The 13,244-nt window shown below is 45.1% G+C and overlaps 1 protein-coding gene across 2 annotated transcripts in view; it reads left to right on the plus strand.

Moving 5' to 3' along the window:
• The first annotated feature begins 876 nt into the window (after nt 1-876).
• LOC137528251 (sphingolipid delta(4)-desaturase/C4-monooxygenase DES2-like) overlaps nt 877-13,244 on the plus strand; it is a 55,421-nt gene continuing 43,053 nt past the window's right edge. For both annotated transcript variants that reach the window (XM_068249532.1, XM_068249533.1), the window contains exons 1-2: nt 877-951; nt 8,802-8,926. In XM_068249532.1, the coding sequence (XP_068105633.1) occupies nt 8,845-8,926 (82 nt within the window). In that variant the 5' untranslated portion in view covers nt 877-951; nt 8,802-8,844. The remainder of the gene's footprint in view (nt 952-8,801; nt 8,927-13,244) is intronic.

Consider the following 13,244-nt stretch of genomic DNA (forward strand, 5'->3'; position numbering starts at 1 on the left):
TGGGTGGTGAATTTGCTGTGGGTGTGCTAGGGGGCCCCCGTGTTACTTTTGCCCTGGGGCCCCATTGTAGCAAGAACCCGCAGTGACAAGCATGCAGCTAATGTCAGATTTGTCATATACATCTGACTTGCATGCTGGTTCAGGGTCTATGGCTGAAAGTATTTGAGGCAGTGGATCAGCTAGACAGCCAGGCAATGTGCATTATTTAAAAAGAAATAAACATGTCAGCCTCCATTTCCCTCTCACCTGCATTTACAGGTGGTCGGTTTTAATCCCATGCAGACATAAACTAAAGTGCATAAAAAGCAGGGCTGTATTGCAAAGCTGGAGAGTAGTTACAAAACTAACCATTCAGCGGAAACACATTCTACAATGAATGGGGATTTGTATTTTTTTGATACAGGTTCTCTTTAATTTAAAGGATGGGAATAAAGTTTAGAGTCAATCAAACACATTTTTAGTAGAGAAATATATATATTTAGATAGAAAGAGGGACAAAGTCCTGAAAGATGGACAAATGAAGAGGGACAGAGGGACAGGGATCCCAAAGAGGGACTGTCCCTCCAAAAGAGGGACAGTTGGGAGCTGTGCTTTCTGGTTTCCCCGTTTACAATCTTATGCAGCAACTACACTACGAAAGTAAGTTGCATTACTTGGCTGGCCGCATTGCTTCTATGAAGATTCCCTGTAGCTTATGGCAGAACTGGTCGAGCAGGAGATGGTATTTAGGGCGTAACGTCGCACTGGGGTGTATTCATACGTACAGGTTCTACCTGTAGTCACAAAGGTATCTTATCTGTAAAGTGATTTTTCTAGTGACACAGAGGGCGTAGCCTATAAGATCATGGGTGAGACAGATCCTCCCCTCTCTGGTGACAATGTCACACACACCTTGTCACTCTCTTTTTCTTCTGCTTCCAGACAGGCTGCTCAGACCAGATCCCATCACAGGTAACGTCCCCTGCATAGATAGCGCTGCTTTATTTTAGGAGATTGGCATAATCAGTTGTTTGCAAATGACAGTTTAATTGGATAAAATCTTTTACATCATATTATAATTTTACTGTTACCATATTAAAATATAGAACTATTACCTCTTTAGGATAATTTCCTGAGACCTAAACTAGCTTCTGATCATGACTGCTATCCTGACACTTAGGTCACTAAATTGGATCTATGCTGTTTTCTATTATTATCATTTAGTATTTATATAGCGCCGACATCTTCTGCAGCGCTGTACAGAGTATTTATTGTCTTGTCACTTAACTGTCCCTCGGAGGAGCTCACAATCTAATCCCTACCCTAGTCATATGTCTATGTATGTATCATGTACTGTATGTATCATTGTCTAGGGCTAATTTAGGGGGAAGCCTATTAACTTATCTGTATGTTTTGGGATGTGGGAGGGAACCGGAGTGCCCGGAGGAAACCCACACAGGGACGGGGAGAACATACAAACCCCATGCAGATAGTGCCCTGGCTAGGATTCAAGCTGGGGACCCAGCGCTGCAAGGCAAGAGTGCTATACACTACACCACCGTGCTGCCTCGGAATAAGTGCAATTTATTCACCTGCTAAAGTATTGTTGGAAAGAGAATCAGGCATGGATTCCATTGTAAAACTCAAGACAGCTTGGTAGCAGAAACCCCATCAATGTGTATAGGACAGCCTTTCTCAACCTTTTTACCCAGGAGGAACCCTGCAAATCATTTTTAGATATCGAGGAACCCCTGCAATTCTTTTGCAGGAGGCATGGTGTTTAAAGGGATACTGTAGGGGGGTCGGGGGAAAATGAGTTGAACTTACCCGGGGCTTCTAATCGTCCCCCGTAGACATCCTGTGCCCACGCAGCCACTCCCCAAAGCTCCGGCCCCGCCTCCGGTTCACTTCTAGAATTTCAGACTTTAAAGTCTGAAAACCACTGCGCCTGCGTTACCGTGTCCTCGATCCCGCTAATGTCAACAGGAGCGTACTGCGCAGACACAGACCATACTGGGCCTGCACAGTACGCTCCTGGTGACATCAGTGGGAGTGAGGACACGGCAACGCAGGCGCAGTGGTTTTCAGACTTTAAAGTGTGAAATTCTAGAAGTGAACCGGAGGCGGGGCCAGAGCATCGGTGAGTGGCTGCGCGGGCACAGGATGTCTGTGGGGGACCATTAGAAGCCCCGGGTAAGTTCAATTCATTTTCCCCCGACCCCCCTACAGTATCCCTTTAAGGCCTCTTTCACAGTGGGACGTTAAAGTCGCACGTTAGAAAATTTTATAACGCAGACTAACGCACAGCAATACAAAGTCTGTGCGACATTCACAGTGCACACGTTGCGTTGTGTGTAACGTGTAGCAATATTTAGAAAGTGCTGCATGCTGTGCGTTTAGCAATGTATCTGCTGCGTTGTGTGTGTTGCACATGCTCAGTAAGGTTTTTTTTTAAAATGTAACGCATGCGCCGTTTTTGTTCCATCACTGTGCATCGAAAACGACGCACCAAACGCAGGGCTAAAGAATGTACTATAACGTTCAAGATATAGTCTTTCAATGCGTTGCATTAGGGGCACGTTATGCGACCTTAACGTCGCATCAAACGCAACGTCCCACTGTGAAAGAGGCCTAAAAGTAGACGTGGCTGTTTATTTCACTATTATACTGTCTCCTTATCACAGTGCTTTTTATTAATGTGCTAATTACTATTATGACCACCAATTTAGTGTTTTGTTTTTTTACAGTACCCCCAATTATAGTGTGTTCTATTATATTTCCCCCACCCCCACAATGGGGGAAATGCCAGGGAACCCCTGCAGAGTACTCAAGGAACCCTGGTGAAAGCCTGGTATAGGAGTAAGGCTACTTACACACCAGGACGTTGCGTTTAGGGGACATTATAGGGCACATAACGTGCACCTAACGCAACGCCTGGTGCTCTCTGATGTGGACGTCCAGAGTGAGCCGCGTTGTGCAGCTCACTCTGGCGCCCGTGATGCGTACTCTTGGACGCATGCGGCATCACGTGGTCCCGCCCGGCCAATCGCCGCACAGAGCGGCCACTCCAGGAAGTAAACACTGCACGTCACACCGTGCAGTGAATATTAATTAGCCATGTGCCTGGCCACTCCCCACTCCTCCCCAACACTACTGGGCATGTGCGCACAGTCTTAGCCGCGCATAACGCACAGCATGCAGCACTCTCAACGGATGTGCTGCGTTACAATGTAACGCAATGTGGGCACTGTGAATGGGCTGATTTTTCATTACTGTGCGGTGGGGCTGCGTTACAGGCTGCACTAACGTGCGCCTGTAACGTCTTACTGTGAAAGCAGCCTAAGGGAAAAAATTAATGAAAGATAGAATATATGTGTTCATGGAAAAATGTGGTATGATTTCTCATTGTAAAGCTAGTTTCCAGTGACTCAACATGCTTCTATTGATATTTGTTCAGCATAGGTAAGGTCAGTGGGCGTTACACAATCTTCTGCATACATAACATTATCGAGTCCCCTATAAAGGGAATGCCTCTATGTATAGCAGTCCCCGTCATTAATTTTTGTTTAAAGGTGCACTGTGGCGAAAAACTTGTAAAATTTAAAATTAATATTTATACCTCCATATAAGATGTACATTCATCTCAGAGTAAATGCAATATTCATTTTTTACTACCTATGCAGCTGTCACTTACAGCAGGCATTATGATCCACCAATTCAGAACCTCTTACCGACAAGTTTTGGACTAGTCCATCTCCTCAATGGGGGATCCTTAGGATTTTTAATTTTTATTTTCAAAAGCATTCAACTGCCAGAATAGTGTGCATGTGCGCAGGCAGCCTACCTGGCATATATGTATAGATCCTTTCCGGGGAATGCTTTTGAAACAATTAAAAGAAACTTTGGGAATTCCCCATGAGGAGATGGACTAGTCCAGAACCTGATGGCAGGAGATTCAGAGCTTTCAGATTATAATACCTATTGTAAGTGATGGCTACACAGGAAGTAAAAAAGTATATACTGCATTTACTCTGGGAGAAGCAGCAGCTTCACAGATGGTGAATCGATTTCATGCTGAAATCGATTCACAATCGGTTTGCAGTAAAGGCAGCCATACGATCCCTCTCTGATCAGATTCGATCAGAGAGGGATCTATCTGTTGGTCGATCTGATGGCAAATCGACCAGTGTATGGCCACCTTTACAGTGATCCTTTCCAGTTCTGACAATATTTTGTCAGAATTGAAATATACCAGTTGCTGTCAGTTACATATCAGCAGCTGCCAGTTACAACTGAATGTGCAAGGTAATGTCCATGTTTCCCTATGGCTCCAGTGGGTGATATTACAGTTTAACAGTGTGCTGACCAGGAAGCTGTAAGGGGGTAATGGCCATTTTTAAAATGGAGGACGGAAAACTCCATTGATCACAGTGGACAAATGGGACGCAGGAGAGGAGAAAGAGATTGAGGAGTAGGCTGTGCGGGAGGTAAGTATGACCTGTGTATGCTTATTTTGACTTTTTATTTTCAGTTCAGGTTCATTTTAAGGACAGAAAAAAAGGAGTCATCCCTTTGAGACAATAATAATGTACGCTATTTATTTTTAGACTTCTGTAGTGCCTCTGCTCTGAGTGTAAAATGTAACTATTTTAAATGCAATTGATACTATTGAACAACCGTAGAAGTGCCCACATTTTACTTGGTTTTCCTGTATGGCTATTCGATCATTGGATTGGATTGCATTGGGGGATAATTGATTGATTATGTTCTATTCTGTTTGATGGAAATTGTCTGATATCTGGTGGAATCAACTAATTTACTTGAGTGAAGGATGGAAAATATTGGTCGATCATAAAGCAATCGGCTACTGTTCACATGATCTCGATTGACAATGAATCGATCTTCGGCATCAGATAATGGAGGCACAGTATCGTTCATAACAATTAGTGAAGGAGAATAGCATTGGATCTTGCTTGTAGTGTGTGGGCCACTAGTCAAACTAATTTCGATCAACCACACTTAGTTGATTGCCCAATAAAGTCGATTGCTTAATCGTTCAATGGAAAATCGAGTAATGTATGGGTGTGGTGCAAGAGCAACCTAAATTGGGGTTTATTCTATAATGGATTTACAAAAGATGCTAATTTGAAAACTACATGGTGAAGATTTGGTGGAGATGGTCGAGACAGGTGCAAGAAAATCTAAGTATAAAGTGCAGTAGTTATCTAGAGTAACCAACCAGAATCCTTTTTTCAATCACCAACTGAGATTTGATTGGTAACTCTGGGCAACTGGCACACTTTTTGTTCCTTTTAACGATTTAATTTTGAATATCTGGCTTGTTGAATCAGTCCTAGGGAATCCAGAGGTGTCTTGTTAATAAAAGCTCTGCTTTATTTGCAGAATGTTATATACAGTCCTTAGGGATATAATTAGATGGATTCTGCCTCTGCTTCTAATGACTGTGTGGGAAGGAACACACTAGGCAGAATCTCATATGCAATTTCCATAGCACATAGTGGAAAACGCATATGCGATTCTGCCTAGTGTGTTCCTACCCTGTGTCAGTAGTGCCTAAACTACCAAAAGAATAACAAATAGTTCTGATCACCAGCAAAGGACCAATAGCATTACTGATTGACAATATAATATTCCTCAATAGTTAAGAAACTGACTGTAAATCAGAGCGCTTGCTGCAACTATTACCTAAAATGTGCCATCAATAATCAGGGGGACTACAGAAATATTTTAGTTTAAAGAGGAACTCCAGTGAAAATAATGTAATAAAAAAGTGCTTATTTTTTACAATAATTATGTATACATGATTTAGTCAGTTTTTGCCCATTGTAAAATCTTTCTCTGATTTACCTTCTTACATTTATCACACGGTGACATTTTTACTGCTGGCAGGTGACGTCAGTGGAAGGAGATGCAGCTTTCTTTATTGGCAGTTGGAAACAGCTGTAAACACCTGTTATTTCCGACAATGCAACAAGGCTCCCACAGTGTGATGTCAGAACCATGGTCCTGACATCACGCTGTGGGAGGGGTTTCACCACAATATCAGCCATACAGAGCCCCCAATGATCTGTTTGTGAAAAGGAATAGATTTCTCATGGGAAAGGGGGTATCAGCTACTGATTGGGATAAAGTTCAATTCTTGGTTTTGGTTTCTCTTTAACTCCAGGCACAGACCTAAGTATACTAGCTAATAGATTAGGCACAGGTAATTTGGGAGCCATCAAAAGCCGGAGCCCAAACTAATATAAAAACAGTGTAGTCCACCCCTCTAGTCCACGGCGGACTAGAGGGGAAATGGTAATTAATGCTGCCGGGACTTTGCAGGAGCAGGGTGAAGCAATTTTTGGCTTTGCCCTGCGCCCAAATTTCTTGGCACCTTAATTACATGCTGCAGGTGCTGCATTTTACTACTGGTAAAGTGTAAAATAGCGCATACAATAAAAGGCACCCAAGGGAGCTGCCCCTGGTTTGTTATTCTTGCTACTTTTGGGTTAGTAGAATTTCAAAGGTAGGAAAGATTTGGTCCCCTCCCGCCCCCCAGCATCCCACCATCACACAAACACACACATACTTGGTGGTACTGGGAGTCTCCTCTAGAGTGGTTGGAGGAAGAGTTAATTTAATCTCCAAGATGCACCCATACAGTGTTACATGTTTTTTACCCAGAGAATCCAGATGCAATGAGTATAATACATTGTTAATAAATTCTGCCTATTATTTACTTAGTAGGACAACTGTAGTGAGAGGGATATGGAGGCTGCCAAATGTATTTCCATTTAAACAATACCAGTTGCCTGGCTATCCTGCTGATCCTTTGCCTCTAATACTTTAAAGGCTCATACACACATGCAGGGGCGTAACTAGACATCACTGGGCCCCCCTGCGAAACTTTGGATGCCCCCCCCCCCCCCGCAAAACTTTGGATGGGGCTCCCCACCCCCCTCGCTTTCTGCACAGGAAAACTGAGGACCAATGTGTTCCCCATGCAGATAAAATCACTTAGACTTAAAGGAAATGTCAAGCAATCTATGCTACCCCCAGATCTACTTACCTGGGGCTTCCTCCAGCCCCTTGCAGCTGACAAGTCCCTTGTTGCAGCTCTGCTCCCAGTACATACAGACACACACACACAGCCTTATTATTTTACTACATGAGAGCACATGCTATATGGAGGAACAACAATGACATGCTGAACATAACATATAGTATTCACTGAAACTTTGGCAAAACATTCAGAATGTCACTGATTGATATTCTTATTACGGGATCTTGGACTCAGTATGAGACAACAAGCTCTCAATAAAGCAGCAACAGTAAAAGACATCAATCTCCACTCTGCTGTGTTGTAAAAGTAATTAGAGGCCATAAGGTCATTAGCCTGTGTGATAAGAATCTAGGAATCCTTTCAGAGTGAAAAAGGGAAAGTCTACAACTTTTTTCCAAAATGTGACTCGTTCTTTGTTAGGTTGTACATGCAGTCATCAAATCTTTGCAGCAGTGAGAGACAGATGTTTTTTTACGAACCCTAGGGAGCAGGGACAGTGTACAAATTCCAGAGTGTGTATGAGTTCTTATCTGTGTGGTGGACACATGCAGTCAATATAACAATGGTGCGAGAGCAGAATATGTTTTTTTCTCTCGGTGCCCTTAGCTGTCAGTCTCTCAAACTTCCCCCCCCCCCCCCCCGTGGGCCCCCTGTGGCTTCCTGGCCCCCCTGCGGAGGCATCCCTTGCAGGGTCTATTGTTACGCCCCTGCACACATGCAACTTTTTCACCAACTAATGTCCATACTTGTCTGTTGGACAATAGGTTGGGCATGTGTATGTGTGGCAAACGACTAGACAAGCGACTGATAGGAGGCGGTTTGCCCGATCCACTGCAGATCAACTGACTAACTATCGTGCTGACTGGCCATGTGTGTACAAGTCATTTGAACTACGTGTTTTTATTTTAAATGAGGATATGGTGTGCACTTAGTATTTAAACTTGAATTATTGCAAATACTTTCTGTTTTAAGAAAGCAAACTTTTGTTTTCCATAGCATTTAAATGAGTTGGTTGTTTATTTCAGAATCAGAATCATTTATTTTGCCAACATCCTGTGCCCGCGCAGCCACTCACCGATGCTCCTGACCCGCCTCCAGTTCACTTCTGGAATTTCAGACTTTGAAGTCTGAAAACCATTGTGCCTGCATTGCCGTGTCCTCGCTTCCCCTGATGTCACCAGGAGCGTACTGCGCAGGCACAGACCATACTGGGCTCACCTGCCACCTTCCCTGACCTCTCTCCATTTCTGCTTACCAAAAGGACCACAAGGAAGCCCCAAATCTACTACCTTGCCTAGGGCCCCCCATTACTTCTTAATCCATCTCTGCATCTCATTGACCATCTCTGGTGAACAGCACAATGATGCAGCGCTAACCAGCAGAAGCAGTTCCATCTACACATCCTGCTGTGATCTCACTCTACTGGGCTGATTCGTGGTCCAATTCTTAAAAACAGGACTTTTAGCTGCTGATGACTCAATTCACTTGAATAGGTAACATTTGGGCACTCTGCTTATAAATCTGCAGAAAGTTTCTTAGATTGTTGCCTGTAGTTTGGCTTTCAGGTTGTGTCGTGTAAAATTTGACTAAGACGTTTAAAATGGTATTCAAAATGATATAAGTGAACACAGACCAAACATAAGAGGGATTAAATGTGTAGTTTTCTACTGGTCACTAAAGTAAGACATTTCTCCTTGGCACTAATTAGCTGCATAAAATCTAGATAATGAGTGTTTATTTTGATTTGATCCAACAGGTGACAATATTCAGCTTGGCGCACACAGCGGATTGAGAACGCCATGGGTAACACGGTGGTCAGGGATAACTTTGAGTGGGTGTATACGGACCAGCCGCACTCCGACAGGAGAAAAGAGATTTTGGGTGAGTATGTGGAAGGAGTAAGCTGTACTCTTTATGGAAATTGTTTTATATGTTAGTGTGTTTTTAAGGGCCAGTCCCATGTGGACCTGATCTAGAAGTGTACAGAACAGACAAATAGCCGGTGAGATACTGGTGATACTGTTCAGCCAGCAAACTTTTGTTAAACATTTGGCAAGGTGGTGGGGGTGTGACTGTGAATGGAAAATGTCCATTCGGCAATGTGTAATGTTACTATAAATTGTGTATGTGACACTAACCCAGTCCTTGGACTTAAAGGACTTCTGAGACGAAAGATCTAATCTATTTTTTACTCACCTGGGTCTTCTTCCAGCCCCTCGCAGTCGTATCAGTCCCTCGCGGCAGCCCTGGTCCTCCTCGTTGTCCCCGCTAGCCAGCTGTAATGATCGCGACTCGCCAGCGGGGTCGGCTTCGGACCGTAGGAGTGAACTTACCCCTCCCTTAAGTATAACCCGCAACATCACACACTTTAGAAATAAAGGAGTCTGACCAACAGAATTAGTGCCTAAATATTGGCCGCAGCCTTTTCTTTATTGGAGTTTTTCCTTAAGCGATGTTTATTGATTGTTTGAGTAATCAACATAAACAAATAAGTAAACAAACCAGCCCAATCACGGAAAACCCCGCCGCGGCAGGAAAGGCCCAGGGAGGGTAAGCAAAACTTTTTAATCCAACATTAACCCAAACAATCGTGGGGATGACACCCCGTAAACAGAACACAAACAGGATGGGGAATTCCCAATAAATTCTGGCCAGCGACAAAGGGAGGGGGATTTCTTCAGCTCCAAAAAGGTGAGCTTTCTCTGGCTGCCCAGGCCAGTTATATAGTACCCAGATTAGGCTGATTGGTGTGACACTGTACACACCGGGAGAGGGCCGACCAGTGAGAGTCTCTGTATTCCTGGTGACCTGTAAATAGGAAGTTCAGAGCAGTATACAGTTCAAAATTTCAAATGTTGGAGGGAATTTTTCCCTCCAGAAAAAACAGCTTTGTGAAGGAGGGGGTCACTCCACGGACCAAGGGATGCTTCCCCTTACAAGGTCCTCCAATCACTTCTGCGCCTGCATGGACACTTGCGCCCGTGACACTTGTGCCAATGAATCATCTGGCACATACTGCGCCTGCACAGTAGTTGTGCGCAGGCGCAGTCCGCCCCAGATGATGTGGATGCGCACCCACACAGGCACAGAAGAACCAACCCCAGGCATTACGGGCGGCCAGCGGGGACACCTCCTTATTCACAGTGGTAACGGTGTGGCGAGTTCTGTTGTGGTGACAGAAGGGCTGCAGTGCATAGTCCATGGTTAACCCAGAAGTGAGGCATACTTTCATTGTAAATTATGCCTCACTTTATGTAACATGCGGTGTGACCTTTCGGGAACATTGCAAAAGAACTGCACTGCAACGGACAGTTTCTAGTGAGGGTGGGGCCAAAATACCCAAACACATGCCAGATTAAACTCGTCCAAATTTAGCATGTGTACAATGGCCCCCAATGCCTCGGCCAGCGAACTGCCAGACCGATTGAGTGGGACGATCACTGGCCAAGGGCATTGTTCTCATTACTCACCCAGTATGCCACTCCTTTCACCCTCCTCCCCTCCGCATAGCAACAATAGAATTTATGCTGAAATCTATGGAATATCTACGGTAGCATGTGGAAGGCCACAAGGTTACAGCCTTGTTATGCCTTCTGTTGCTATGGTGGGTGAGAGTGGGGCAGGGGCGTAACTAGAAGTCCCTAGGCCCCCCCTGCAAGAATTTCAGCGGAGAGCGCTGCACATCAGCGGGGAGGGGGGACGGTGCCCCCCTCCCTCACCTCGGGCTCTCCCCTCTGCATCTGTCTAAGTGGCAGCAGCGGCGGTGGCAGCTATAATGACCTCCATTCACCACCGGAGGTCTACGATCTGCTAGGGCTTCACATTACTTCCTGTTTTAATCACATTACTTCCTGTTTTAACAGGAAGTAATGTGAAGCCCTTGCAGATCGGAGACCTCCGTGGTGAATGGAGGTAGTTATAGATGCTGCCACCGCTGCTGCTGCCGCCATTTAGGTAGATGCAGGAGGGGTGCGCAGAGAGGAGAGCCCGAGATGAGGGAGGAGGGGAACGCCCCCCTTCCCGCTGATGTGCAACGCTCTCCCCACATGCTGCGACCCCTCCTGCCCCCCCCCCAAAACGGCCATGAGCGGGCCCCACGGGGGGCCCCGGGCCCCTCCGTGGGGGCAGGGGCTGCTTCCCCTATTGTTACGCCAGTGGGGTGGGGGCAATGGCACAAAATGAATCAGCTTCCAGCTGGTGGGGTAAGGTGGAGAACAATCTGCTTGTCACTTTGGGATCTCTAGGTGACACATTGCTGAGGTTGTACACACACTAGATTCTCTGCAGTAACGACCCTAATTGGCCACCTCGACTGAGAACCTTCTGGGCTCTATGGCTAGCTTTTGACCCACTTAAGTTCTCAGACATGCACATAGCTATTTGACGTTGTATGTGTATTTACTGTATGTAATTCCATTTGCTTTGTACTCTAAGGCCGCGTTTCCACTTGAGCGGAAACCGCTGCAAATCCGCAAAGTTTCCCCGCAGGCGAATAGTGCGGGGAAACTCTGCCATAGGGTACAATGGTAACGCCGGCCGAATCGCTACCACTAGCGATTCGGCCGGCTTTTCCATCCGAATCGGCGCGGGAGGCTGCGGATCCCATAGCCGTGTATAGCACGGCTGATGGGATTCGGCTGCTTTTCCCGCAGACCCGGAAGAGCCGGCTCGCGTCTCGCAGACGCCGCCGCTCTAGTGGAAACACGCCCTTATACAATGTTATCAACAGTTCTTTTGTACAGACCGAGTTAAAATATTGATTTACTAATCAACTGGTATGAACTCTGCATTCTATCATCATGCTGTATATGTATTTGCTATTTTCTATTTTAGCTAACAGTTGAATAGAGGCTATCATATAGCGGCGGGATAGTGGTAAGCGCTCCTGACACAGGAGACCTGGGTTTGAGTCTTGGCACTTCCTGTTCAGTAAACCAGCACTTGTTCAGTAAGGAGACCATGAGTGGCTGCAGCTATGTGCAATATAAATGTTCTGTGTCTTCTTGACTCAAAGGACCACTGTCACAAAATGTATAAAAAATAAAACTAAAAATTACCGATGCATAAGAGAAAGTAGTAGGAAGAGTTGGGGTAATAGTTCAAAAATAAACCACTCCTGCTGTTTAGATTAACATAACATTCTGCATGAGACGCTGTTACCTGACTACTGGGGTGCTTTATTGCCTGCCGTGGGGGAACAGTTAATTATCCTTTTGATGCAAGAAAAAATTCCCCTCTGCATGAGCTGATAGTGGCAGCAGCGGCGGTGGCAGCTATAATGACCTCCATTCACCATCCCAATGACATATACAGCTCCTGAGCACTATCATCTGCTTTCCTGAAGAGATGCAGAAACATCATAGCAGCTGAAGGACCCATCTCCAGTTTCAGACAGGCACAGCAGAGGCACAGCTTATTTTAGCTTACTGCACTTTGTCTTTCTTTTTCCTGAGTGAAACAAGTCTGAATGCATTCATTTTTAAATGTGAGACTTCCTGCCACAAATAGTTGAGTTAACAATTTTCTTTAACTACTTTCTCACTATGTGTTATACTCACTAAACCGTCCAGAGGCTTCCTATCTCCTTCTCCACCCCATCATTGCCATGCACGGACCCTCTGAACATATCCAACAAGATCTTGTTGAGTATGTTTTCATGGCCTCGCTCCCTGCTGTGGATGAATGTGGCCGTTCTGCGCCTGCATGAATACAGTAAGCCCAGGTCGTTCATGAACAAAGGGGAGCACGGACGCGAAACCTAAAAAAGGGTCCCGGCCTATGGCGGTGGAGTTAAGGAGGATGGACATGGGACGTGAGAACATGGGAAGCCTCATAAGGATCCAGAGGCTTCTCTCTTCTCAGGTAAGTATCAAGGTAAGGCCACTTTGTGCTTCCTAGAAACGCTGATGTAGTCTTGTGATCTCAAATATTCTCCAGAGCCTGAGAGCATTTCCTTGCTAATTATTGAGAACATTGCTCCTTGTGACTAGGGAGGCTCTCTAGGGAAAGAGACATATTGTAATCATTGTATTCTTCCGCTCTACTGAGAATTCATAGGATCACTGAAATCACAGCACACAACAGCTCGTTAGAGATTGTAGCTACATTTCTTTTATTGTCAACCCTAAAGTGTAGTTCTCCCTTCCTAAAAAATAAAGCAAGTAGCAAGTATTCAGTTTAAAACTAAATGAAAGCGTTA

This window comes from Hyperolius riggenbachi, chromosome 8 (assembly GCF_040937935.1).
Source record: "Hyperolius riggenbachi isolate aHypRig1 chromosome 8, aHypRig1.pri, whole genome shotgun sequence".
NCBI lineage: Eukaryota > Metazoa > Chordata > Amphibia > Anura > Hyperoliidae > Hyperolius > Hyperolius riggenbachi.